The sequence below is a fragment of the Hydractinia symbiolongicarpus genome, chromosome 10 (assembly GCF_029227915.1).
Source record: "Hydractinia symbiolongicarpus strain clone_291-10 chromosome 10, HSymV2.1, whole genome shotgun sequence".
NCBI lineage: Eukaryota > Metazoa > Cnidaria > Hydrozoa > Anthoathecata > Hydractiniidae > Hydractinia > Hydractinia symbiolongicarpus.
In genome coordinates, this window is record NC_079884.1 from 20184836 (window position 1) to 20212211 (window position 27376).

General features: G+C 33.9%; 2 protein-coding genes across 5 annotated transcripts; one reads left to right on the forward strand and one right to left on the reverse strand.

Annotated features, from left to right (window-relative positions):
- Window positions 1–2254: 2254 nt before the first annotated feature.
- LOC130612428 (lysosomal alpha-glucosidase-like) lies at window positions 2255–10594 on the reverse strand. The gene is made up of 18 exons (XM_057433732.1): window positions 10134–10594; window positions 9746–9891; window positions 9369–9537; window positions 9078–9174; window positions 8888–9000; window positions 8172–8429; window positions 7517–7732; window positions 6921–7123; window positions 5859–5992; window positions 5628–5779; window positions 4955–5103; window positions 4798–4882; window positions 3839–3895; window positions 3603–3727; window positions 3414–3505; window positions 3258–3304; window positions 2845–2994; window positions 2255–2560 (listed from the first exon to the last, which is right to left on the reverse strand). Exons 1-18 carry the CDS (start codon window positions 10509–10511, stop codon window positions 2459–2461), a joined length of 2673 nt encoding a protein of 890 aa, XP_057289715.1. The 5' UTR covers window positions 10512–10594; the 3' UTR covers window positions 2255–2458.
- A 9052-nt stretch (window positions 10595–19646) lies between these two features.
- Window positions 19647–26273, forward strand: LOC130662384 (uncharacterized). 4 transcript variants are annotated; one of them, XM_057461240.1, is made up of 4 exons: window positions 19647–19884; window positions 20476–20665; window positions 20751–20877; window positions 24973–26273. In XM_057461240.1, the coding sequence occupies exon 4, from the start codon at window positions 25033–25035 to the stop codon at window positions 26254–26256; it is 1224 nt and encodes a 407-aa protein (XP_057317223.1). In that variant the 5' UTR covers window positions 19647–19884; window positions 20476–20665; window positions 20751–20877; window positions 24973–25032; the 3' UTR covers window positions 26257–26273. The 4 variants fall into 4 exon arrangements, with proteins under 4 accessions (XP_057317223.1, XP_057317225.1, XP_057317224.1 ...); XM_057461242.1 differs by lacking the exon at window positions 20476–20665; XM_057461241.1 differs by lacking the exon at window positions 19647–19884 and having other exon boundaries at window positions 20016–20665.
- Window positions 26274–27376: the final 1103 nt, after the last annotated feature.

The following is a 27376-nucleotide window of genomic DNA, read 5'->3' on the forward strand; positions in this document are numbered from 1 at the left end:
GTCACGATGTGTAAGGATTTTGCTTGCTGGATTAGAATAAGTATGTTTGACTTTGTTCACTCTGTTTGCTCCTCTCTCAACTATTTTTTCACCCCTTCTTCGTACTTAGTCTCAAGACCGCGCCGCAATACAAAATGGTAGCCCAGCATGTCGGATTGGTGTATGCAGAATTCTCGCTGAATTGAGAGACACCCTGTCAGAAGATATTTTTAGGGTCTGTATTAGCAATGGAGATAGCTTGCCTTGATGAAGGCATCCAATCACATATCACTCAACTTTGCTCTTGTTTGCTGGTAAAGAGTCGTTAAGAAAGCAAGTTTCTGATATTCACATATTGTATTCATATATTTCGCAAAAAACATAACATCCACATTTAACTTACCTCTGATCGTCGCCGTGTGTCATTACTAAGCTCTAGACATTTTTCCACAATTTTTCATCTTCCTTTTTCTCGTCCTCTGAAAAACACCAGTCTATGACTTTGTCGGAATGCTACACTTCTAGTGCCACTTCGTTCTTAATTCTAGCCTTCTGTGCTTTCCGCTGGTGATAGGCATCGAGCCGTTAATAGAGCTTGTCAGTACCTAGGTCGGGAAAGCAATATCCGTTTCCCTTCAAAATTTGGGTTGTAACAAACAAGTTCGGGGCATACTCGAGTGCAATGGGCTCATCTTCAACGGCTCTGCTGCACATCTGAAAAATGAACAACCCATTTCTCTTTCTCACACATTCTCAAGTAGATCAACTTTGAACTCACTTTGCGCATGATAGCTTCAGCATGATGTAGTTGCCCTTTTGTGCATGCGCCAGTTATTTAATACGATATATCTGTGACGTCACAGGGCTTTGAGGGGGTAGCTGCGTAGGAGGTCGGAAGCGAGGAATTGTCGCTATAGTTAAGGCTTTTTAGGGAATTACCCATTTCTAGGCGAGGTGCCTGAAGGCGGGCTTACATGTACAGTTTTCTTTCTAATGTTACGAGCATTTCGAAATATTTTAAAACATTTCGAAAGTTTTTACCACCTGCTTTAAAAGCCCTTTCGAAAGAAAAATTTTTCTTCTGAAAGTTTTTCAAAGAATGCTGACATCCTGACTATATCACATGACGCACTTTCGTTCATCACTTTGAGTTCGACGTTTTGTATCTCTAAACAAACGAAGATACATCATTTCACAAACAAAACAAAAAAAACAACTATGGGTGAATTCGATGCAGCGTGTAGATTTTGCAACAGACAGGCACCATGTACGCCATAAGCAGAGAAAGAAGAAAGGTAAAGTTTATTTGAAGTAATATTTCCAGTAAATAATAAAAAAGGTGCAGATTTATCACTTTTTCTTTTTTGCAATAAAATTGATATAGTGTAAAAAGCTTGAAATTTTTCTTCGAAAGATTTCTTTACCAAGAAAACTGTACGTGTTAGCCTGCCTTAAGAGTAGCTGCGGCAGGGACTCGGAAGCGAGGGATTGTCGCACCCCAGGAATAGATGTGTCAATTATAAACAAGACATTACACTAGCTCGGCCTCTCCTAAAAAGCTATTATGAAATTTCAGTAGTGATGATTTTACTACACTATTTACTCAGAATTTTCTATTCAGTTTCTGTTAATACTGTTACTAACAAGGGTCCTTCATTAGCAATCCCTAGTGCATTTAAAGCTCCCATTTGAGCTGCGAAAGCCATGCAAGCACATCAATCACTAAACTAGACAACCACCTAAGATGTCAATCCTATTGATGAACGCTAAGCAGGAAAGATCGATTCACAGTTTTGTAGTCTCTAACATGACTACCGTGGAGCTTGACCAAACGATCTTCCGCACTAGAAAATTTCAGTGTTATTTTTTGATGAATGCTTTAAACACACGACGGAAGGCTGACAACCAATCTCATAAGGTTAGGATGTAAGGACTGAGTATTGTTTCCGTTGTGTTTTTCAGTTGAAACATATACAAATTACTTAAGGATGCGAATGCTACCTGTTATTGTTGTCTATTTGAAATGTCTAGATCTTAGGTATGTCTACAAAATTATTTACAACTGCCGAGTTAGGTCATTACCACGGAAATTCTGTAACAGGACGAGACAATTAATCTTGTAATGTCAGATTTTGTCCGAATTTTTTAGAATTAAAATTATATTACTTTTCTGAAAGACGATCTTAAAAAAAGTCAACTGTTGTCCGCTTGGCGTTAAGCTAATAAAAGACACTTTTTTTCTTCGACGTAAGTTAGCAACACTGACAACTACAAGTTCTTGTAGAAAACAAGATTTTTAAAAACAAAATTTTACAATAACAGTACTGACATGAACAAACAAACAATTATTATCATATTTTAAACGGATTCAATATAAAACAACAAAAGGTAAAATGTGTTTCTAAATTTTTAACAACCATATGCTCCTAACGTCTTGCATCTTTTTCAGAAACAACAAAAACAAAAAGCAAATAAATCTTTACACCAACAAGGTCTTAGGGAGCATGTTAATCTCATCTTCAGACCAATCAATCGAGTTTTGTTCAGTAACAGATAGTTGCAACTGTCGCAGTGACAGTACCTGGAAAACAAGTGGTTATTAGATGGTATAAAGTGCAGTACTAAATTAGAAGTACCACCTACACTTCAACCCCGAACTTCTACAAGTCCAAGATTTTTTTTAAACTTTCGGAATTCGAAAATTTGAGGTTTTTAAAAAAGTCGAATTTACTCAAAACACTAAGAACACTTTGCACCTTTGTTTGATAATAAAACACGAAATATTACTTTGCTACTTGTGTGATGACGACATAACAATTTTTAAGCTAATGCTAACTGGACTAAAAACGTTTTCTTTTAGTTTACCTTTGTAGTTGTGTTGTAGTCAAACTGCATGCTCGCACCATTAACCAATACCTTTGATGGTGATTTAGTTACACCAAAAATGGTCACGTGATTAAGAGTTTTAAATTCAGGAGTATAACCTTTTCGAGTGGAAACGGACTGAAATTTACCCTAAATTTAAGCAAAATTGAATCAATGTAATGAAATAAACAACTCTGAAATCAATGAAGACGACATCCATCATACTCCCGACAAATATTTGCTACACAATGAACAGTAAAAGCAGCTTCAATATTGTCCTGCTAATAAGGCTTTTTGTCTAAGCCAGGAATTCAAACTTAACATTTGTGAAATCGCTTAGCCTTTATTCCTACCACACAATAAATATTGTTTCGGAAAATGATATTGTTTTCAAAATACATCAAGTTACTTACGCCATGACAGTCTAGGTTTAAAAGAGTTGTCGCAGTTACCCCTTCGTCTGAAGAGAAAATTAAATTTAAGAAATTAAATTAAATCCCAATGTAACAGATCTTAGCACTGATTATTTTCCTGCGTTTTTTAAAGAAATTTGAATTTTCTTTACTTACCCAGGAGTTGGTCTCCATCATCCAAATAAAAATCTCCATTCGCCTTTTCATTCTCATCAAGTGCAATTATCAAACCAAAGTCGTTTTGCCGACTAGAAAGTATTATTGTAGAGTTAACAATTTATAATTTAGTTCCACTCTTTACTTGCGTGGCTTATAAAACTTAAAACGGATTTAGCACACAATTACCTCTTGGTTGTAGTGATAGCAGGGTCTTGGGTCGGTAAAATATTGCCTCCTCTGATGTGCAAGTTCACTTTATCAAATGCTGCAGGTAAAGTTAAGTATTCTCCATTGCTATCTATGATTGTTCCCTGTATAATACATATAACAAAAAAAACATTTCGATGCGATATAAAACAAATATGGAGCAAATTTCCAATTATTCTTGGTTCGATTTGAAATATATATATATATATACTAACCGAATAGTATTCGTACCAGCGGCCCTGTGGTAAGTAAGCACTCACTGATGATGCTCCCTGAAATAAGAGGAGAATTATTTTTGAAACAATCTCGGTTATAAAGGACATAAAAATATTTAGAGGGATAAAATGCCAAAGCTAGTTACATCGTGTAAGGGCGGGTTTCCACTCAAACAAATGTGGTCAGATCGATCGACATCGATCGAATCGTTTTTATTAAAATTGGTTTCCACTTAAATTCGACCATGCCTCGATCGATGACGATCCATTCAAATAAAATTTGAAAACAATGACACAAATTTGATATGAAATAATGATATTGAGCATGTACTTAAAATTTTATGACGTATAAATACGATAAAAATATTTTCGTAATATTCTTCTAAAATTTCTCATTTGCGTCCAAACATTTTGCTTTGTGAGACTGTCTTTAAAACTTCTCGAGAAAGTGTATCAAGACACTGAAATCTGCGATCTTATTCTGCAAATATTATCTCAAATTCCTCAACATTCTTTTGCGAATAATCACTTATCGGTGATGCATTTTCATGTTTTAACGTGTTCGTGTTAAATAGTGCATTGATGTTGCTGCATCAAATATGCAATTAAATTTCTGTTCGTTTAAAATGTTTTCAGCCATTTTTCACCTTTTCCCGCTTCTTAGTGAAGTTCATTTCTTCACCAATTTGTTTACATCGCGTGGGTATAAATCATTCTCATTGGATAAATTTCTTTTGGTCGACAAAAAAGTAAAAAGCAATCCTACTTTTAAATTCGATCGAATTCGATCACCAGGTCAACGTTCTGTTTTTAGTAACATCGATGTGATCGAAGTCGATCGATTCGACCATATTCATTTGAGTGGAAACCCGCCTTAAACAAGCCCTCAAAATATATTATAGTGCATTTGAACACAACGGAATAAGCAACAGTCTTAGAATATAAAACGTTGTGTTTACCTGCGTAACGACGGGACTAATTAAAAGACCACTACCCCACATAAATTGTGCATCAATGCCATAAGTTTGACTATCGTTTGGAAATCTAAGAGACAAGGCTTAATATTAAAATTATATGAAAAGAATTCATTGCATTTAAGAGATCAGGTTTACTTACTCAAAGAATAATGGTCGGGCAACAGTAGAACCAGAAGTATGAGAAAAATAAAACAGCGTGTAGAGGTATGGTAACAAAGTGTAACGAACATTCAGTGCAGTTTTTGATGCAGTTATTAACTGTTCTCCAAATGCTGCAGGATCTTGATCCTATGAAAGAAAGAACATTGTTTACGCTCTAGTTTGTTTACTGGTTTGTATTTATTTAAACTGGGCCTAAATCAATTCTGAAGACAGTATTGTGGTTTGTGAACCGAATAAATTTCCACTACCATAGTAATTCTCGCAAATAATGCTTCTCTTGCGTTCAAACATATTTGCATAGAACGTACTAATATTAGCACAGTTTTTAATTAAGCGTGTCAGTTTAAAAAGTAACACAGAAAACCACAACATTTAATGTTACCTTTGCCTCGGGCTAAATTGTAAAAAAACATTAACAAGAAAAAAAAAATTAGTTGTGACTACGTGAAACTACTTAGTTTTATCCATAAATTACCTGCAGTGTTTGCAATAGGGTATCGTGAACAAATACTATTTATAAAGATTGCCATCAAATTCATGGATTGGTAAAAATGTTTTGAGGCATTGAAAGGAGGAACAATAAAATTGACTGTGCATTATCCAGCAGGGCAAAACGTGAAGTCTCTTTACTTTAAGGTATGTTAACATACCCTAGCTCCAAGTGTGTTATGATTTCTCGAGAATGGATAAAATGCTCCTAACTGCATCCATCGACTACATAACTCTTCATTAGTATCTCCAAGAAATCCACAAATGTCTGAACCAGCAATTGGTATGCCGAACATGTTAAAGTTTAGTAACCCTAATAAGCAAGCATAGAGGATTTTGATAATAATGCAAAATTGAACCTGTGAAGAACAACATAATAAAGATTTTTTTACCAGCTATTGATAAATACAAATCGTCCCACGTGCTATGGTTATCGCCCAACCAATGACCTGCATGTTTTCCAGTGCCAGTGAATGTAGAACGTGTGATGACCATTGACCTTTTACCGAGCACTTTCTTCAGAGCGCTATAAAATTCAAGCGCAATCTTAATAATACTTCAGATTTAGCATAAAAAAGACGTGTGGTTCTATTGATAAAGATTTTCTTTTTTCCTTAGGTATTTCTATAAATGAACTGAAAAGGAATCTGGTGGGACTCTATATGGTGGTACAATTAAAACTAGAAAGTGTCCGTTGTAACGAAAGTGTTTGCTAGGTAGCCTAGACTTGCAATTTAAAAAACTATACCATCTTCTCTCCCTTACTTAAAAATAAATGCTGCAAATGATTCTAATAGGTGTAAACTGAAAATAATCTTGAATTAACTTGGGTTACAAAGCCGTTTTAAAAATAGTTTAAGGTAACAGTAACCCTTTTAGAAATCACTTAATTAGTTATAAAAGGTTATTTTCAGACTATATTGTCCATATTGTTTCTATTTTAACACGCTTGTCACGATTTCACCAAAAATATTTAGCTTAAACAAACTTCGATCTCCACAGCGCCCCACCTCGAGAACTCTAACTTCTGGTAGCATTTTCTTTTTTTAAAAAAATTTTTAACACGAGCTTTGTAAATCATGCAGCTTTAAAATAGTGTGCGAATTTTTTTTGATTTTAAATATTTTTCTTTTGACAGCGGCTACATTCAGCATAATATGTGAATGAGATTTCTTGCAAAACAAACAAAAGGCTTGTAAAAAATAGACATGAAAAAAAGTTTTCGCACACCCTTTTGATAGTCCAACCCAAAGGTTTTTTTTAAGAAATCAAGGAAAGAAATTTTACATCTTTTTGTTACTCACGCAAATGTCATTGTTTCCACGTAGAAACAAATGCGATAGCCAATTTTTATTAATATTGGTAAAGACATGTTACTACTTAAAGATCATCTTATTAATATGTCGTCGAGTTAAATAACTTCGAAGAATACTTAAGAAAATATCATTACTTACTTCATGGTTTGGACAGATTCAGAGTAGCCATACAAGCTATGCAAGTCGTAGTGAACACCATTGTATTGTTTCGCACTCATACATATTGTCTTGTCAGAAAGCAGCCCCCCATAGATATGAGGCACATATGGAGGATGTTCCATGGTGTTGCTTGGACAGCCATCGATAGAGCCTTGCACAAAATTCGATGGCTCGTTCATATCCTATAGTTAGATACACAAACGCATACTTACCGAAACAGATACTGTAGCGTTAGATAGACGATGTATCATGAATTTATAGCATATCCTTTGATTATAAAGATCAAACCGTCATTCACAAAGACTAATGTCAAATTAAAACCACGAAAAAAGAAACCATCTTAATTCAATATTTCATTGTCTTTCATCGAAAAACCATGTTCCAAAAGATAAACGTTTTAAAGACAGAGTAATGGTTAAATAAGAAATGAATAATTCTATTTAAAAACAATTGGAGTAGATAAGCTTTTTATGCAAACGTAATTAAAGCAGATGAATAGATGGCAGGAGCAGTAGCATTTGGACAAATATACATGAATATATATGCCAAATCGCTCCTTATCAAAACAGACTTACGATCCACAAACCATCAAACTTTATCATTTCGTGAAAGTTGCTGATGTGTTTGTGCCAATAAATTGAAGTGTTTGGATTAAAGAAATCTGGAAATGCTGTGTCTCCAGGCCAAACTTTTCCAACAAGAATTTTGTCTTTGTCATCTTTTATGAAAATATTGTTTTCTACACCTTCGTCATACGGTTCGTACCCTGTCGTGGTACTGATAGCAGGATCCTTACAAAAGTTAGTGAAAATAAGAAAGCAAGATTTACAGGATACCGATCTCCTGCTGACGTTTACTACATCCAAAAAGCACTCCCTAAATATATCGATGCCCATGAAATCTTTTAATGAATTTGAGAGGAACTGTATATAAATATTTTAACTAATTAAGCTCTCGTATCCAAACTTTTATTTTTTTAATACCTTATTAAGTATCATTTGCATAGTACTTACACTTGATTATTTTGCAGGGAGTCCAAAATAAAGTTTTAGGGAAATCATTATAAACAAGACAGTGGATGCTCTATGTTCCGGTCCTTAGATTATATCCCTTTGTATATTAGATTCTGATCATCGACATTTCGTGCATCATTAGTACAAAGTAGCGATTCGGCTACCATTTTGAAAGAAATGGTAGCCGAAAAGAAAATTATTATTTCGTACTACTTACTGTCATCAGAATGTAGTGCATGCCTTCACTATGCAGCTTGTCGACGAATTCAGGTAAGCCTTTGTACTTGACGTTATCAACGGTAAAATCACGATAGCTTTGCATATAATCGATATCGTTCCATTGTGTGTCTTGTGGAATTTCATTGGCTGCCATTCGTTCACGAACTTCTTCCATGTGTTCGATAGTATTATAACCATAACGACATAAATGAAAACCCAGAGACCAGTAGGGTGGCATAGTTGTTTTTCCAACGACCTAATAAATTTGTATTATGCATGTATAATGTGAACCCTGCTTCATCTGTTGTTCTTAGTACTGATAATGACCATCAAGATATTCTTTAAAACAGGGTTATCGCTTATGAGTATATTCCAGCGCTTTCAAGTACGAAACGCTGGCGTAGTCAAACTCGGCCACAGGTGGACAAAAAATAACATTTTAATTGATTAAAATCCTAAACAAAGGTTATCCGAAAATTAAAGCAGCATCAATTTTATTACATTAAAAATTAACTTATCAGGGAAATATAACACCCAGTTTTTATTGTTAACCTTTAATATATACATATATTATGATTTTTTAATTCTTGCTTAGTAAAATTTGTCTATTTTGTCCATTTTGTTTGTGGAAATTGTGGAATTTGTCTTCAAAAACTTTTTTAACGGAATTTTTTTCGGAAACAAAAAATCTCAGCAGTAGCTAACCTAACTTACTTCCGATAGTTGCATAACAACATTATTTGGTGTTGGACCAAGAAAGATGTAGTAATCTAGGATCCCTCCAATGGTTCGATAAGTAATAGCTGGTGTGGGTTGCAAAATGATGTCTATTACAGCAAATAGTCGTTATAAAAGTATGTCACTTAAAACTACCAAAACAGCAATAAGAGGAATATGTGCTTACCCATAGCGTTACTATTCTTTAAAAATACGCCATTTGCTTTTCCATCATCTTCAACATTGACGTAAAATGGATGAACTCCGTACAGATTACCGCCTCCCTATGAAGTTAAGTCTCATGGATGTGTAGTTTAAAAAAGTAATTTTCGATACTATAACAGAACAACTCCCCGCCTATAGCTACATCTTATCACAGGAGACGGCTTTCTTTTAAAAGCAGCCCTCCAGAAGGATAGGCAATATTGTTTTATTTATTTACTAAATTATAGCTTTTTAATTAAAGAATGAAAAATACCTCAGGGTCAGCGATATCTCTTGAAAACAAAGTAAGCTGGTTCCATTTAGTGCTCAGTTTTAGTCCTAACACATGCTCTCCCAATCCATAAATATTATTGGATGGTAAATATGATGACATCTGCAGAAATTGATTTGAGTAAATAAAACCACCAACGCTTGAGTTAAAACTAAAAGAAAAAATACCAGCAATTCTAATAAATTTGTAAATGCTGTTTAAAGTTCTTTGCATTTGAGATTCGTAATGGTATTTTGTCGGTCATCTGTACTGAGGTTATTAGAGATAAAAAATACTTTTGTTCATTACAGAAATTTGATATTGTGAACTGATAAAATTTTTGCCGACCCTGAGTATACATGTTACAAACTAACACTTACATTGTTCGGCCGTTGGGTAGTCTCGTGACAGCAAATCCGAAAGGGAAACTCGTGTATGTAATCTGATAATTTGAAGATGAAGCTTTTTGATTCACTTCAGGTGTTGGAAGTGGTACTTCATAACGTTTTACATTTGCGTCGAGGATCTGGAAAAGTATATGTGGGAAAATAAACAAAGTACTTTATTCATATCTTGCTTATAAAGTACTATTTTAGTAAAACCAAAAAGTTGTTTTTGTATTAGAAACTGGCATATCTTAGTTACCGAATTTAATGAGAACATTTAAGTCGAAAATAAGTTTTAAAAGGCTTATAATTTAATTATAACATATGGCTTAAAGATAAAGTGTCGATTGGCAAAGAAATAACTTTGGTTTCACTCTTATACCTTTACTCGAAGTCGATTATCAGTTTCAATTCTAAATTCCGCTTTTAACTTTTCCACATTGTCGCCGTAGGGTCCACCTGATCCTTTTAAGCACAAATCTAATACAAAGCCAGCAGTTGTATTTGTTCGACCACAAACTTCATATCCAAAATTACCTTTACCATAATAGCAATAAGGCACATTAAGTTCTGTGTTGGATACTCCGCTAGCCTGCCTCCAGCAGCAACCCCTGGCAATGCAATCTTTTTCAGTTGCTAATGGATCAGGAAAACAGTCAAAGCGATGGGTATCGTCTACATCGCATACATCATTAGATGATCTTGGAGATGTCCGAACCAGTGGTAAAACAAACACCATTAATATACCAATGGGTAGCATTGTTGTTTTCTGGTTGCTTCAGGATATCTTTAAAAAATGCAATGCATTAAGAAAAACATATTCCTGATTAAGAAATCATTGTCGAAAATTGTTAAGAGACTATCCTGTCGTTCTTGTAAGGAAATGAGTCAAGCTTATATACAATGTCACTAAAAGTGACATCATTTTCATTTAACTTTAAAATCATTGACAATCTTTTAATCTATTGCATGAGTACGATATATTATTGCAGATGTTAAAATAAAAGTAATCCAGGGAGCCCATTGCAATATATACATAAAGATACATAAAATTTAAAAATAATAATAGAATGAAAACTTGTAGCTAACTAAATTGTAGCCTATACCCATAACATAACCACATAAAGTAAATAAAAAATCTTCAGCCAGCTGTTTTATATGTCCAGTGGCATGCTGGAACTCCAGATGCAAAGAAATTGTTGTCATTCCTAAATAGAAACTACAATATCACATGGTTTGCACAAGCAACATCGTCATTAATTACTCCCTCCATTGCAGAAGATCTTTGTTAATCACAAAATTGGAAGATGCAAAAATGTCAGGGGGAGATCGATATTATTTATATGTCACAGTTATCAAAATAAGTTCCACAAGCATGAAAACATATTTTTATACAACAAGCTTATAAAAACATAATATGTTTTTCTAACGTAAACAAAGTAAGATAGTTGGAGTGTGTATTTCTTGTCCACAACATTAATCTTTGCAACGCTTATTGTGACAAAAAAATGAATGCCATTTCGTTTTTATTGTTGTATTCAGACCTTCGTCAGACCTTCCTTAAATAATGAAGATTCTGGTGAGTTTGGCCTAATTGATTGGTTAATAAAATAAAATTCTCGTTTCTTTAATTGTTAAATCTGTCGATTACAAGAAAGCATGACATAGTTTAGTAGCTCGATAGAGTTTGTTGTCTGTTTAAGCTCGAAGCTGTAGAAATTTGGGCGTCTTATATTTTAATGAGACAAAATGCTTCCATCAAGTGCTGTTGCTGACCAGTAACATTCGCTCAACAAATTCTTGAAAGCATCGCGAGTCGGTACTTTACTCTCAATATGTTGTTAAAAAGTAATTTTATTTTGTTTTTGGACGCACACTTATGTGACGTTTCCTTGTTTTTGTGTTCTTATAATTTGGTACGCATGGTCACCTTGTGGCACTTGCCTGCATTACTCTGCAAAGTTTATTGTGGCAGTTAAAGAAATTATTGATTTGTTTTGAGATGGCAATTATAAGCAGATAACATTCTTTTCTCACTTACTATTTACACCTGGTCGTAAATCATCTTTTATTTTTTGTAAACATACAAAACAACAAAACAACACCTTTTAAAGTAGCAGCAAGACACATTTTGGTTGTCAGTGATGATAGACACAAAATACAATGTCAACAATGTTACTATAAATGGTATGATGAAAAAAAAATCGTGCAAATGATATTTTCCACTGATATAATTGTTATAGAAATTATAAAGATGGCGTGCGAGACACCATTCATTTATATAAAAAAAATATAGTATGGAAAATATTATGACTATCCGATGGAACCCGTGGATAAATCCACGGTTTCGCCCGTCTTTTATATACCGCATTTATACGGCTATTATTATAGAGAAGGGATCTTTCGTGCGCTCGATTTTATATTAGGCTATTATACTAGTAAATGTCTTGTTAATTTATTTTCCTTTCACATTTCTTTTTTTATGTTTAATGTTTAAAGATAACTACTTTAAGATTCATCGCTTTGCCTGGTTACCCTAGTAACCGTTTTTCCATTACCTCAGGCAAAATTTTGTTCTGATTTTGTTACGCAACAATTTTGTAAAAATGAATCAAAGATGAGAGGTTTTACTATGAAAGTTAAGGTGAAAAAAGATTTACCCTTCTTACAAGCAACGGTATATCTATCGACAACAATATTTTTTACCAACTGAATAGAGCACTACACAGCCCATGACATACACTAATCCCTTGTGTCCTGTAGTATTGTTCGAATAAGCACTGCTATTTCAATAAACAAATGGTCTCACAGTAAAACTTAATTAGAAAGCATTAAACAAACTTATAACAAAAAGAAAACTAAAAAATACAACAAATTCAACTAAAACAGGGACACAATTTTTTACAAATAGATGTTTCACAACAATCTATTTCTATGTAGAATCCTAATCGTAATCCTAGCGCCTGATTCGGGTGGACGGGCTGTTCTAAGGACAAGCTCCACAATGACACTTGCACACTTCAATCACGCGTACAATTTCCGTCATTAAACAGTCACATCACATCAAGATTTTTTATATTCATATTTAATTATTTTATAAAACAGTCAGTTACTTTCTATCTTTAGAGAATTCATTTTCGTGAGAATTAGTTTTTCTTAATTTTTTTAATGTCGCGAAAGTAAGATTGACTACTTGCTTCTTAAAAATTCCCGCAAAATTTAGATACTTTTCTGTCAATAACGGTCTGGTGAATTATTTGGAATTGTTAAATTCACGAAAATTAGTTTGCGCAAAAATTAAAATTGTCTTTTAAATTTTTTTTTTGCTCTGGCCATTAGTGTAACTTTGAAAAAGAGCATATTCCAGTTATGTGAAGGATATTTTAAGATTTCGGATTACATCCGAGATCTCATTAAAACGAGCGGTCTTTTTCTTCTTCTTCTTCAATTTTTTAACCGATTGCCGTAACGTCACGACTTTTAAAGTCCGACCTGGCCCCGCGTTCTAGGTCTTCCGTACCTATCTTAGTATTCGTAAAATTGGGAAAGAATGAAGACTGCTTTACGAATTTAATCACAAATATTGTTATAGACTGGTGTTTTAATATTATTTAATTTGCTATGCTAGATACTCCTTTAAATTTTCATTTCCAGTTATGTTTTTAACGAGGCCGATTTTGTTCAACTAAACCAAGCGCAAGGGGTTAAGGTACGAGTCAGCTTGTTCACCAATCTTCAAATCGAAGTGTTTTGAAGTGAAGAGAAATATTTGGTTGGGTTAGTATAGTTATTCAACTGCCTAAATTTCAGTTCTATCGACGTTTAAAATATTTTTTTCATTGCGTCTATGTTTTCACATGTTAAAATGAAAATATCATCACGGTTGCTAGCCATGCATAAATCTAAAACAAACCAACTTTAAGATTTTAGCTTTAAACGTAGATATCATGGCAGCATCCTGCTGAAACCTAGCTTTATTTATTCTTATTATTTTAAAGCTTGGTATATTATTATTTATTTTTATGCTGGGGTTGTAGTTCTTTAGCTACCTCTGGCTGGAAAGTAGAAGTAGCCAAATGCAGTTTAGCTAGCTACAACAAAATTCTTAATAAATATTTCTTATGAAAAATGCAGTAAGTAAGTAACAACACCTTTTACTACTGTCATAAAAACTTACTCTGCAAAATAAAATTGGTGGAGAATTAATTTTATTGCACGGGTAACGACAGGCTGTTTCCCGTGTTTTTATTTAAACTGAAGTTGCAATAAAGTTTTTTTGGAAAAGGGTATTATCGCCTATACACTTGTGCAACACCGTTTACCTGTACTAAACGCTCAGCCCATTGTTAGCAACAGATTGTTTCCTGTTGTTTTGTTTAAATTGAAGACGTGATAAGTTTTCTGTACTAAGCGCTCAGTCCAATGTTAACGACAGCCTGTTTCCTGTGTTTCTGAAGTTGCGATAAATTTTTTTTTGAAAAAGGATATTATGCCTATATGGACGAGCGACATTGTTTGTCTGTACTAAGCACTTAGACAAGAGTAATATTTATTTTTGAACTTTCACCGGGAATATTCTCCAAAAAATAAAAAAAGGCTGGTCAACTGTTTTTGCTATGACATGGTAGCAAGGAGTTGCAAACTGTGTTTTTATTTACTTTTTAAGTTACTTTTTGAAAAATATATCACACCGAAAACACCATAATGTTGTGCGCCTATTTTTTGAAAAATAAAAAAACACTGAAAACACCATAATGAAAACACCATAATAACCTTGGTCAATTTACAACATACTATACTAAAGCGCTCCACCTAAATGTGTGGTACAGTTTATGGTTTTATTAATTGCTCTTCCGGGCGTTGAACGCCAGGTAACACAGTTGCTTGTGGCTTAACCTGGTGTTTCAATGGCAGTCCCTGACTAGTCTAAATATTAACACCATGGAATCACATTTTGGATTTAGTCTATTTAGTTAATTCTAAACCGATGAAGGTAGTCTTAACCTTTTTATTTCTTTCGCCAACTTCAATTTTTTTTTTTTTTTTGTTTTTAAAATTTGTATGATCCAACTTTATGGTCAAATCGTAGATATCTTAAACGTTTTTAGTCATGTTGCAGGTATAATAAAACATTTCAGAAATATCGCTACACCACAAACAATAATATTTAGTAAGTTGATATGCTAAAACGTCTTCCTTTCTTTCTTACGAATGTTAAGCATAGCACAGTATTGTTAAGTATTAATTTTCACAGATACTTTTTGTACATAAGGGAGACCTTAATTCTAATATAATTGAAAGTTTTTAAAGATCTACGATAAGTTGCGTCACGGTAATGTATTGTCGAGAAAACATATTTCATAGAGAAGGGGGTGACCAACAAAAAAGGTGTACGTGCAGTTATACACTAGAAATGCTTAAAGATATACTAATAACATTGAAATAATGTTAAAACCAGGTCGAAATAAATCAAAAATTAAAACCTTAAAAAATCCAAGCAATTTTTTTGGTTGGCAACTGGCAAATGGCGTGTTAATAGGATTGGATCTTACTCTTTCGCATGGTCGGTGCGACCAGAAGAAATGTTTCCACAAGCATCTGATTCTGAAGTCTGATTTACTTGCATTTTTCTACCGCTTTGGGCTATTTAACATATGACTTTCACTTTGCCCGCTAACAATAACACATTAGTTTTTTCTAGCCTGTATCTCACGCACTGCATGAAACAATTTGCAAGATAATACCATGGAATAATACCTGTTTATTTGAAATGACAGAACAAGATTGTAGAAGTTCTATACAAAACAGGCTCCTGGCGACCTCGAACGGTATATATAGGAAACAAAATTGCACACGAAAAAGAATCCGAAATCTTTTAGCCTGCAAGGGCTTTTCATTTATAATTAATTCAATAAAAGGTCAACTGAAATTTCTGGAGACGTATTAGATGACATTCGTATTCTTTCGCACAGCTTTAAGTAAGCCGCAAAATATTCAATACGATATACAAAACTTACAAAAAATATATATATAATTTTTCATCCTGATGCAACTATATTATTGATGCGAATATCTAACAAGAAAGTTATTCCAACATGAATAGAGTACAATTAGTAAGGCGTATTATTAACAATATCTACTTTCAATTCGAAGTGTCTGCTGGTAACAAAACAGGCAACTGTGATCTTCTACCGCAACTTATACGTACGTGCTTGTTCCTTTAAGATTCACATCTGCATTAGCCAAATTATACGACGATTCACCGATCCGCAGTAAGAAGTTCTATCATATGTCTTTTGTTTCTCAGAAATCCTAGCACTAAATTCATACTTTTAGAAATGTTTTATCATTGCATCTCAGTGAGGCGCGTTTTTTTTATTTTCAACAAACAAATGTAAAGTGAACTGTGTACATGCCAGACGGTATTTTATTTTGTGCCAAAAGTCAGGGAGACAGTATCTGAACTCCGTCCTTAGGGAATAATTTTCGAGTAATCGCAGACAAACATATTTTGATAAAATACAAAAAAATACAACTACACAATAATATAAGCAAGTATTTACAAAATATACAAATAGGTTGCAGAACGCCACGCAAAAACAACCATCTTCGAGCGTATGAAGCGCTATTTTTTCGACATCTATAAATTAACTAGTCCATAAAGCGTGTGGAAAAATTCACTGAGGCATGATAAAAATAAAAAATAAACGTCATTTGAATTTTGATGACATCAGCAACCCAGTCACAAAAAATAATAATTGGGAACCTTGTTTTCACGTTGCCACTATTGTGTAGAGCTTAAAGCGAAAAAAAATGTATATGATCATATGTTTTTGACGAACGCCTAAGAGGAGATATAGGGGTTAAATTTTTTTTATTGATCTTGAAAAGCTGATCAAGAAAGTGTATAGGATCATGTATCTTTGACAAACGGTTGCAGAGATATTAGGGTTTAAAGGTTTTTTGATGACGTAATCAACCCGTTCATTCCGAAACGGAATCGGGGACCCAGATTTGCAAAACTTATCCAATTTGGTCGCAAGTGGTCTTTAGTTACTCACGCGGTGAAAAATGACTGACGTTACCACCTCGTTTCCAAGTTATTTGGCCTCAAAGTTTTTAGTGCATTGTAATGGCTTCATTAATTTAAATTGAAATAATGAAACCTCTCGGAAATCGTGTGATCTAATAAAATTTGCAAGACTTCGATTTCCAATTCGAATCATTTGACACACGGTTTTTAGAATGCCCCAGTTACGTTATGTTTTTGCTAAAGGGACTGAGAAATACCCAAGATATTCGGGGTAAAACTTAAGCAGAGATTTTTAGCTTCATTGGGGTCGTCAAATCCAAGGGGGCAAGAAGTCCATGCGACTAAGCGAATGTCCGAGATTCTGCTGTATTACATAATAAAAACTTTTTTGTACTGTGGTAACCAAGTGTTTGGATGGGTTATGTGAGAGCAGATCAACTTTAATAAGGGACACTCAAAAGGGAAAATAATAACAATCCAGCCGTGCTGTGTGTGATTTTTAATGGTTTTAACTCTTATAAAATAGACCTCAGATGAAATAGAGACATGAAGATAAAGTGGTCATGAATCTCTCCCTCTAAGGTTCTCCATTTACCTCATGTTTCTCCAGGTCTTCTAAGATGTGATAAATCAATCCTCTCGAATTTTGCTGTGAATTTTGTTTTAACATGAAACTCTGGATGGTACTGTTTTCTTGGGTATAAAGAAACAGTGCAGGCAAATGATTGTTTTATAACTATATCCAGACTTTAAATGAATGAAAAAACCTTTACAACCGAGCTGTAGAATAATTTTTACCTGATTGATACCAAAAAATGGTTAGCTGCAAAAAATACAATTAACTGATTATTATGTGGCTTATTTTATTAGAACTTTGGATACTGTTTTAATACTGCAATGTGAATTATAAAGCTTGCGGTTTGCACAACCAAACAGTAGTAAGGGTTGTACCCAGTGTACAGCCGCTTAACAGGCGGCTCCACACGTTTGGCGGCTGGGTGTTAAAGTTAGTATCTTGATTTTCTTTTTTTCATGATTGGTTTGTTACGAAGATTCTCTTCTTGAAATTTCTCAGACTAATTTGTCTTGTTTGCACAAAACTACATTTTCAGTAAGTTAAGACTTAGCTCTAGTAAGAATTGAATTAACAACTCGAAGCATTTTTTTCTCATAATGATGGTTTGCAAGTTCTGGAATTTAGCTGTTTAGACGCACATAAACCATTTTGGCCAAAATATCAATTTTGGCAGAAATACATTTGTTTAAAATAATTCTTGTGATTGAAATAAGTCAGAAAAATTCAAACACGTTTTAAGAGATGTAAATTTTTGAAAAAAAAGACATCTGTCTTGTCCAGTTGAGTTGTGGGATCAGTCCTCACATAAGGCCGTTGTTTAGTTGAAAAAGAATTTTAGAGGTTTTCACAGCTATCTCATTTCGGGGGTACAAACACCTTAGAACTGACTTTGCGATCCCTCCTGGACAAAATTGACAGGATATATTGCCAACATTCGCGATGTTAGGTGCATAAAATATGGATCAGCACTACTCTGATATCTTTTAAAAACTAATATTTATAATGAATTATAATATGGTATTATGCGGAAGATTTACCCCATTTATACTGGGCTTTGGAACATGAAAATGTGAAGTTGGAATCCATGACGTTACGTCTTGTTACTTTGCAGTGTTATGGTTACGTTGCCACACCCTGGTTAGTTTTGTTGCGTCGCAGTCATTCGGCCACGTAATGGTTCTTAAGTCACGTTGGCTTCTATGACACATCATGGCTTCTATGATACGTCATGGCTTCTATGACACGTGAAGGCTTCTGTGACACGTCATGGCTTCTATGACACGTCATGGCTTCTGTGACACGTCATGGCTTCTATGTGACGTCCTGGCTTCTATGTGACGTCATGGCTTCTATGACACGTCATGGCTTCTATGACACGTCATGGCTTCTATGACACGTTATGGCTTCTATGTGACGTCATGATTACTTTGTCACGCCACAAATATTTGATCATGTCATAGCAATCTACGTCACGTTACGTTACATGTCATATTTGTTTGACACTGAATTTTTATTTTATATCACATTTGTTTTGTCACGTCATATATATTTTTTGACGTCATAGTAATCTCGTCAATAATATCGCCTGTTACAGAATATTGTTGACCCTAAAAAAAGACGTACCAGCCTTGCAATTGCAAGGAGCTTGAAAGCATAGTAGTGTGTTTTTAATTTCACTGTGTGGAAGAAAATTTGCATCGGATATCAAATTTAAATGATCTTGTACGTCAAACAAGGATGACCAGAAGAAGTAATGTATGAGTTTGTGTAGAAAAGAAGAAAGGAAAGATGTGGAAACTATAAATAATTTAATTTTGTTTTGCAGTAGCGACGACGTTCGGTAGAATTCGTTGAAGTTATATTTTTAGAACATCACACCTAACGAAATTAAAATTCGGGAGGCTGTAATTGTGAAAGACACTCGTTTTAAAGCAGCTGCCGAATTTTTTTTTTTTTAACATGCGTGGCTTTCTTTGTTCTTTCAAGTGCATACAACTGATAAAATTGTCGGTGAGTTAAAAAATACGATCGAATTCGGCCTAAAAATAACATGAGCGAAAAACTCGCCCACTCGTTCCCTCCTCCAACGTTTGGAGCTGAAGAACAAAAGCTTCACAGGAGTTTTCAATTTTTATGTAGTAAAAAATTGGTTTTTCTTTTCTTCGTTTATTTTTAATTATAAGCGCTTATGAATTTTTAATCCAAGTCGATTTAAGTCGAATTGTATTTTCCGATTGAATTTCATAAAGAAATCCAACATCTCAAATTTTCAGTGATTACGGCTAATGTCATTTTCGCAAATGTTAACAGCCTCGCCAAACTCGTTTCCAGTTCCCGCGGCTTGTTTTTAGTCACATATAATATATTTTTGTTTTCACATGATTTTTTCTTCCTTTTGTTGTTTAAGAAGTCTTTCTTATTTGAGCAGAATGTTTTGCAAACGGTGTAATGTTTTCTCCATATGAGTCATGCTGTTTTGACGTGAAAGTACAATTTTTATAAAAAAAATTGTAAGAACTGCAGGTATGTACTAACAATATGTACGATTTCTAATAAAAGCGTAATAGCAACTTGTTTATTTTCCAGAAAATGTGATAAAAGGCTTATAGATGTTTATCAGTGTACGAAGTTTTGCAAGTTTGACATAATGGTGTCTACAACGCCCTGCTCTGAAATAATGTTGTCTACAACGCCGTGCTAAGAAAAAAATGAATTACTCACCTCAATCTGCTACCTTGATCATACGTGGCCGACAAAAAAAGGAGAATACACAAAGTTAAGCTGATAGCACAAAGACAACAACTAAATGACCAAGTTATTTTTAATAATTTAAATAATACACGCGAACATGTGATAGTATGGTTATATGTGTAAATAAAAATAAAGAAATTCCTCCTTGATAACAAGCCCGTGTAATAAAAATTTTGGCACGGCTAGAATTCTTTAATTTTTACCACATCTTTGAATTTTTGCTGTGAATTTAAAATTGTTGGAGGAATTTTAAAATAAACTTTCATTTGCTTCGTTCTTTGTGCCGTATATTTGACGCTGGCAACAGATAAAGTTGACTTAAACAGGTAGATAGAATATTTTTATGAGTACTGTGCTTTTTAGTGGCTGTCTAACCAAAGTATTTCAGTCATTGTCTCAACCCGTCCATCAGTATTAACATTCAAAGTCGCACGAAATACAACGCAGAGATTGACCAACAATTTTGTTGTTGTGAGATGAATTAAAAAGTCTGGAAACGAATTGTAACGCTCCTAGACAGCTGCCAATCTTCGCATATGATTAAAATATAAAAGTATAAAAAATTAATCGCTTTTTTTTTATTCTAAATTTATTTTCAACAGTTCTACTATTAAGGAGAATTATTTTCGTATTTTTAGCAGTCGTCGCTATATATATTCAAAAATATCGACTCAGTTTTATTACCTCCAGTATGATTTGCAACATGTTGCAGAAAACAGTAGCAAAAGATGAAACAGATCAAAATCTAAAATAACAAAACAACAAGTAAGTAGCTCCAAAATTGTTTATTCTTATCAAAGAGAAAGTATTTTGCGAACTCCTTTTTTATAAAAACACAGCCGATTAATATCGCAGAATATATTTTGTTCAACTGTTATTCATAAGATTCAACTCCTATCGGATGGAAAGCAAGAGAATGTGTTGCTTTTAAATATTTTTATTTGCTTTGTTTTTTTTTGCATTTAGAATGCGTGAATTCGTTTATTTTGTCATTCTTTTTTTCATGCAATGACCATTTGCTGGAACATTTAACCCAAACTTTCCCCTTTAAGGTTTTTTAGGTTTTCTATATTTAAACGAAAACTCGTTTAAGCAGAAAAACCTAACAAATTGTGAAGGATAAGGTTAATTTAACTTAGTTTACTCTTTTAGTTTACTCTTGAAAACTGGAACTGCCATACCCGAGAAAAAACTCAAAGTGTTGAAATTTTCCTGAAAACTGAAAAAACAGCTTTTCAGAATTCATATTGGCTGTCAAACACAGACGCTGCGACCAACAAAAATTCTAATGCGCATGCCCAGATTTTAACCGTTTGAAGGCGCAACCGCAAACACTTTAACTAAAAACAAAACACTTGTGTAAAAATTCTTAAGGAAACAAATCATACAGGTATATAAAGTACGAAAGGAAGGTGCGTTGTTATAGCGTTCTTAGTCCTATGAATTAAAAAGTTGCAATGTGTGTGTGTGATAACGTATCTCACGTATTTTAAAATAAGCAACTTAACTTTTGACCTGCTGGGCTATTTGGGTGCTCCTCATTGTTGTGGAGGGAGATGATTCGCCCCCTTCTCCCTCTGTAATTTGTAAAGTTATTGTTTAATAGACATGAGACATACCCAGACCCTGATCAAAATATTGCTGATGCCAACATTTTGCTAAAAAACGTCATCACATTTGTTGAATTTGGTTTGTACAGTTGCTTTGTATTTTGTCATACTGACGTAAAAAATAAAAAAAAAATTTGCCAACAAGTACTAAAAAGTCACCTAAATCTTGTAGAAACAATTCAAACGATTTTTTCGAAAACATTTGACTCAACTCAAAAAATTTGTTTCCATGGCAACACTTTACATATATTAGCATACTTTTTCCAAAAAAAAATTTTACGGAAAATTAAAGCCGGTTATTTAAACCCCAGCACGAGTAGGGTTAAGTTGCTTAATCTTGAAAGAAAAGGTGAAAGGGTTGCTTAACAGAAAATAAAAACAATCCAAAGATTATCAAAAGCTAACACAAAGTAACAGTGTACTCACAAACTTGATTTATTTTGTCAAATTTCTACCTGAATAGCCAGACAGAATAGTTATTGGGTTTAAAATCAGGAAAATGGAGGTTTCATAAGTTAGTAAAATGATTATCTAAGAGAACTTTCGATGAGAAATTTTCAGCCTTTATTGAGTGTAGAACGGTAAATTGATGTAATGCTACGTATGAAGAAAACATGACGCGAATTGTAAAATTAAAATTGAGGACATTTTTTTGTGCTTAAACGTAATAGAAAAATAAGCTTTATTATTAAGTCTATAATCTCGAAACAAACTGCTTATTAAACTATTTTACATTTCATGTGTCTGCAAAAAAAAGATTTAGAGTTTGAGATCGGTACATAATTAACAGTCCAGCTGGTTGTCTCACTTTCTTTAGCGTGTCGGTGTCTAACCTTTCTTGTAGCAGTTTGGTAAGCGAGGTTAAAACAAACTGTTAGCTGTACTCTATTGTTTGGAAAATATGTTCAATTGAGATGGCAACAGCAATAAGTAAAAAAACTTTTGCCGAATAACGCCACATGCGTCAGGGATACAAGTGAAGTAAAAGTTACACAGATTTTATATAATATGGAAATAGATAAGCTAAACGTTGGTTTTAAATGTATCACAATGTTTTGATTGGTTGCTAGGAACCTTTGAAGAGAGCTTATTAAAAAAATATATTTTTGCTGACAGAGCTACCAGTTGGTGTTCTCATGAAAAACTGGTCTCGTCATCGTGATCCGGCAATAGAAATTTCAATAACGTGGAATTTATTATCTAAAAATCAATTAAACGAAATATATAAGCCATAAGGTAAAAATTCAATTAAAATACTTCTTTTTTGTCAGTTCTTTTGTATATAAAAGGGAAATTATATGTGCTGAACATGTTAAAAATATGAAATTTGTGTGAAATACATAACTTTGCTTCAACGAGAAGAGTTCACCACAGAATTCTTTTTTAAAACAAACTCAACTTCAACGTGTTTGGCGTTTCTTCAATATTTCTAACTTGTCAACAAATCCGTTATACAGGTACAAGTTATTTGATAAGCAAGTCACTATTTTATTTCAGCTTTAGTTTCCAAGGGGAAAATTTCATGTCAGCTAAATAGCAAAGAAACTGCTAACTGCGCAATGTTCAAATATTACAAGACTTCAGCTTACACTTTTATTATTTTAACGACCTGTTTTACATATTGCTTGTTGCCTCAGGTTGGCCTTACCTTTCCAATTTACTTCAGAAGTTACCTTAAAAGTTGCTTTAGAAGTTGCTTTAGAAGTTGCTTCAGAAGTTGCTTTAGAAGTTGCTTCAGAAGTTGTTTTAGAAGTTGCTTCAGAAGTTGTTTTAGAAGTTGTTTTAGAAGTTGTTTTAGAAATTGCTTCAGAAGTTGTTTTAGAAGTTTTTGTGTTAATGTACCTGTGTTTGTCATGTTAATGTACCTGTGTTTGTCGTGTTAATGTACCTGTGTTGATCGTGTTAATGTACCTGTGTTTGTCGTGTTAATGTACCTGTGTTTGTCATGTTAATGTACCTGTGTTGATCGTGTTAATGTACCTGTGTTTGTCGTGTTAATGTACCTGTGTTTGTCATGTTAATGTACCTGTGTTTGTCGTGTTAATGTACCTGTGTTTGTCGTGTTAATGTACCTGTGTTTGTCGTGTTAATGTACCTGTGTTTGTCGTGTTAATGTACCTGTGTTGATCGTGTTAATGTACCTGTGTTTGTCGTGTTAATGTACCTGTGTTTGTCGTGTTAATGTACCTGTGTTTGTCGTGTTAATGTACCTGTGTTTGTCGTGTTAACGTACCTGTGTTTGTCGTGTTAACGTACCTGTGTTTGTCGTGTTAACGTACCTGTGTTTATCATGTTAATGTACCTGTGTTTGTCGTGTTAATGTACCTGTGTTTGTCGTGTTAATGTACCTGTGTTTGTCGTGTTAATGTACCTGTGTTTGTCGTGTTAATGTACCTGTCTATTTTTGCGCCCGTATCGGTCATATCTGTGTATACCTATTTATTGCTAATTTGTGCAAAAGTTAAAAAAACGCGAATAATAATACAGGCAAATTCACTGTGCAAAAAATTATATCCAGCGCCTGAACTATTACCCTCTATAGTGAATGTAATATTCAAATGCTAAGAAGGTCTACTAGCTGACTAATCGCATGTCTGGTTTGCCCCGTTGGTAAAATGTGTTTCAAAACCAAACGGTAAATATTATTTTTTAAAAAAAACATGTCTCGCATTTTGATGGTGTTATAAACGTAACTCTACTCAAAACTCAACCATTTCGATGCAGCTGTCCAAGCATGTAAACCACCGGATATTTTCAACATTTAGGAGCCTCTGTTTCAAAAAATTAATAAAATATTAGTCTGGATTTTTTGTTTTTGAATATTTATAATAATGGAAAATGGTTTCGAAAAATTTCAAAAAGGTTTAAACAAAATATTTTAGATATAAAATATTCTTTTGCGCAAACAATCTTTTATTATTTATAACCTCACTTTCGAAAGTGCAATGACTATAAACAAAGTTTGAAATTTATTGAACTATATTTTTGCGACTACAATAAACTAAGCCTGAATTTCATTTTTTAAGGCTATTTTTCAATACTTTTGGGCAACAATTGTATCACAAACCAGACTTTAAAGGGAATTAACGTCACAAATCGGAAAGATAAAACGTCAAGTATATCTATTTTTATATCAAGCGTTAATTATTAATTTTTTTTATTTTAAACTATTTTACATTTAATGTGAAGGCAACCTATTGTCCGTACTTCATGCGAGATATTTTTTCAATCAGTTATGTTTTTTTCATAGGTTTGATCCGACCAAATAGAGACTCTTTTATATCAAGCAAAGATTCGACTTTCTTTATTCATGGATTCATCTTCACCATACAGTTATGACGACGGGCAAGAATACGAACCGCTGTTTTACGATGGCGGCTACGATTCCTCCTCTGTCAGCCGATGTAACTTTGACGGAATATCAGAAATATCTGACGAATGTTACAGCATATACGAACAAAGTTTAAGCGATTCGTATTTTGACGATTACGACGATGAACTTTCGTCGAATTTCTCATGCTTCGAAACAGATTCGTCGCTCTACGATTATCAGAGCGAAACAACGACAACTTCTGGAAGCACTCCTGAACGCTCCATGAAATCTCGTTTTAAAGATACCGATGATAAACCCGTTTTAAACGGAATTTTAAAACGCACAAATAATAGCAATACGTACAACGAAAGTATAAGTACTCCTATCACGCAGGCTACAATTGACAAAATTCGGGAATCTGAATTCGAGGATATTTTACAATACGCTCGAGACATTGTGAACCCAGACCCTGCGGCAAAATTAACATTTAGTTCCCAGCCCGCAAAAGTTGTTCAAGGTTCATTTCGTCACTTACTATCTGTAAAAGAAATAAACTCGAACAACGGAGCGTTTAAGTACAGGACGGTCGAGATCACAAGAAATGGTGAGGAAGACTTAGGGATTAGCATAAGAAAAGGAGACGGTTGGGAAAAAAAGGATGGTATATATATTTCACGTGTTGCCTTAGGTAGTATATTTGACCAGTATGAAATTTTAACAGTCGGCGATGAAGTGATAAAAATTAATAAGGTCGACGTGAAAAAGATGAAAGTAGATGACGTCATTAGATTAATGCATATACCCGATAAACTGTCAGTGACGATAAAACTGCTCACGCCATTTTCAAGAAAACGGGTTGAAAAAAGTGGAATTAATAAATTCAGGTTAGAACAGAAAAAATTTGTAGGTGGCGGAAGTATGGACGACACGAATAGATTTGCACACCTTAGAATTAAAAGTAATGGTAGAAAAACTTTCGAGAAACCAAAGAGAACAATACTCGTTAGAAATAAAACCACACAACAAAAAGAACAAAAACAAAGCAAAATTTCGCCCTATAGAACAATGGAAGGTGGAAAAATTGTCCCAACGGCGAAAAATGCTTTATCACCTATACGAGAATGTCATTCAGAAAGTAATTTGAGTCAAAATAACAGGCCTAGAAGGCAATCTTATGTGACATGGTCAGATCAACGTTGTATAACAAGTGAACCCTTTTAAGAAAAAGTGAAATATAAGATTTATGTCGATTTACTTTTTCACACCTTCAATCAAAAAATGCGTCTACATATTTGTAGCACACTGCCAAAACTATATTGAGAGTAGAAGGAATATGACTTCGTTTTTCAGACCTTTCACGCTGTTTTTATCATTATTAGAAAACTCACTTAAAAAGTGAAACTTATTGTCGTCCCCCTGTTTGCAGAACAATAGTGCTATTCCAAATCAGGTAGACTAGTTACCTAAGCTTTTTCAAGGATATCAAATTCAGTTTCTCTCATAGACGTAAATAAATGTCAGAGCAAATCCCTAAAATTCCAATCCACCTAATAGCAAACCCCGAATTACAATCAACCAGGCACAAAGTCGGCGTGATCACATCCTAACCTCTTAAATAATACAATAATTTATTATATTTGTTCGGGTGAGTGAGGCCATTCGCGCCCAAAACAAAAGATTTCCCGATATTGACCACGTGAGCAAAAAACAATAGAATTAACCAATCAAAAAACGCGGTCAGTAGTCAGACCGCAGAAAAATCGTTTGAGACCCAGCGTAATTTTTCCCACCTGAACTGTTCCGATTTCCTAGTGGTGAGAAAAATTATGCTGGGATTCCTGACTACAAATCAGGACGAACATATAATTTCTAAATTAGGAAAAGTATTATATGTTTGATTTTGTTAAGAAAATAAACGTTTTAGTTCTGTATCTATGGTGAAAAAAACTATCGATGGATAAAACAATAATTCAGCAGATAAAAATGGCGAAATGGAATGCTTTAAACTTTGGTGCAACTTGTTGTCAGTAATCTTTTCAGACTACACTGTAAAAAATCGACAGAGATTCACTCGTTGCTACTCACAGCTTCAACAAATAACCTCTCAACATTTATTTTAATCTAATTATTTTGACCACGTCATATCCCAACATTTCCATTTTTCACAATAACTTATCGCAAAAATTTTAAAATTAATCCAAAACAGTTAGCTACCAAGCAATTTCATTTTGCAGAAAATCGTGCAATCTCAGCTGCAGGTAGCTATACTTTAGCGAAATAATATATATATATATAAGGTATAGCTACGGCCAGCTGAAAAGCCAAAGTAGTCAATACAACA

What these genes read in the sequence shown, in the direction of transcription:
- LOC130612428 (XM_057433732.1), bottom strand. Translation starts at nt 10,511, where the DNA reads ATGCTACCCATTGGTATATTAATGGTGTTTGTTTTACCACTGGTTCGG. An exon ending in CTACCCAACGGCCGAACAAT is followed by an intron (nt 9,538 to 9,745) that starts GTAAGTGTTAGT and finishes TTTTTCTTTTAG; the next exon opens with TTTTAACTCAAGCGTTGGTG. An exon ending in TGATGGAGACCAACTCCTGG is followed by an intron (nt 3,305 to 3,413) that starts GTAAGTAAAGAA and finishes TTTTCTCTTCAG; the next exon opens with ACGAAGGGGTAACTGCGACA.
- LOC130662384 (XM_057461240.1), top strand. Translation starts at nt 25,033, where the DNA reads ATGGATTCATCTTCACCATACAGTTATGACGACGGGCAAGAATACGAA.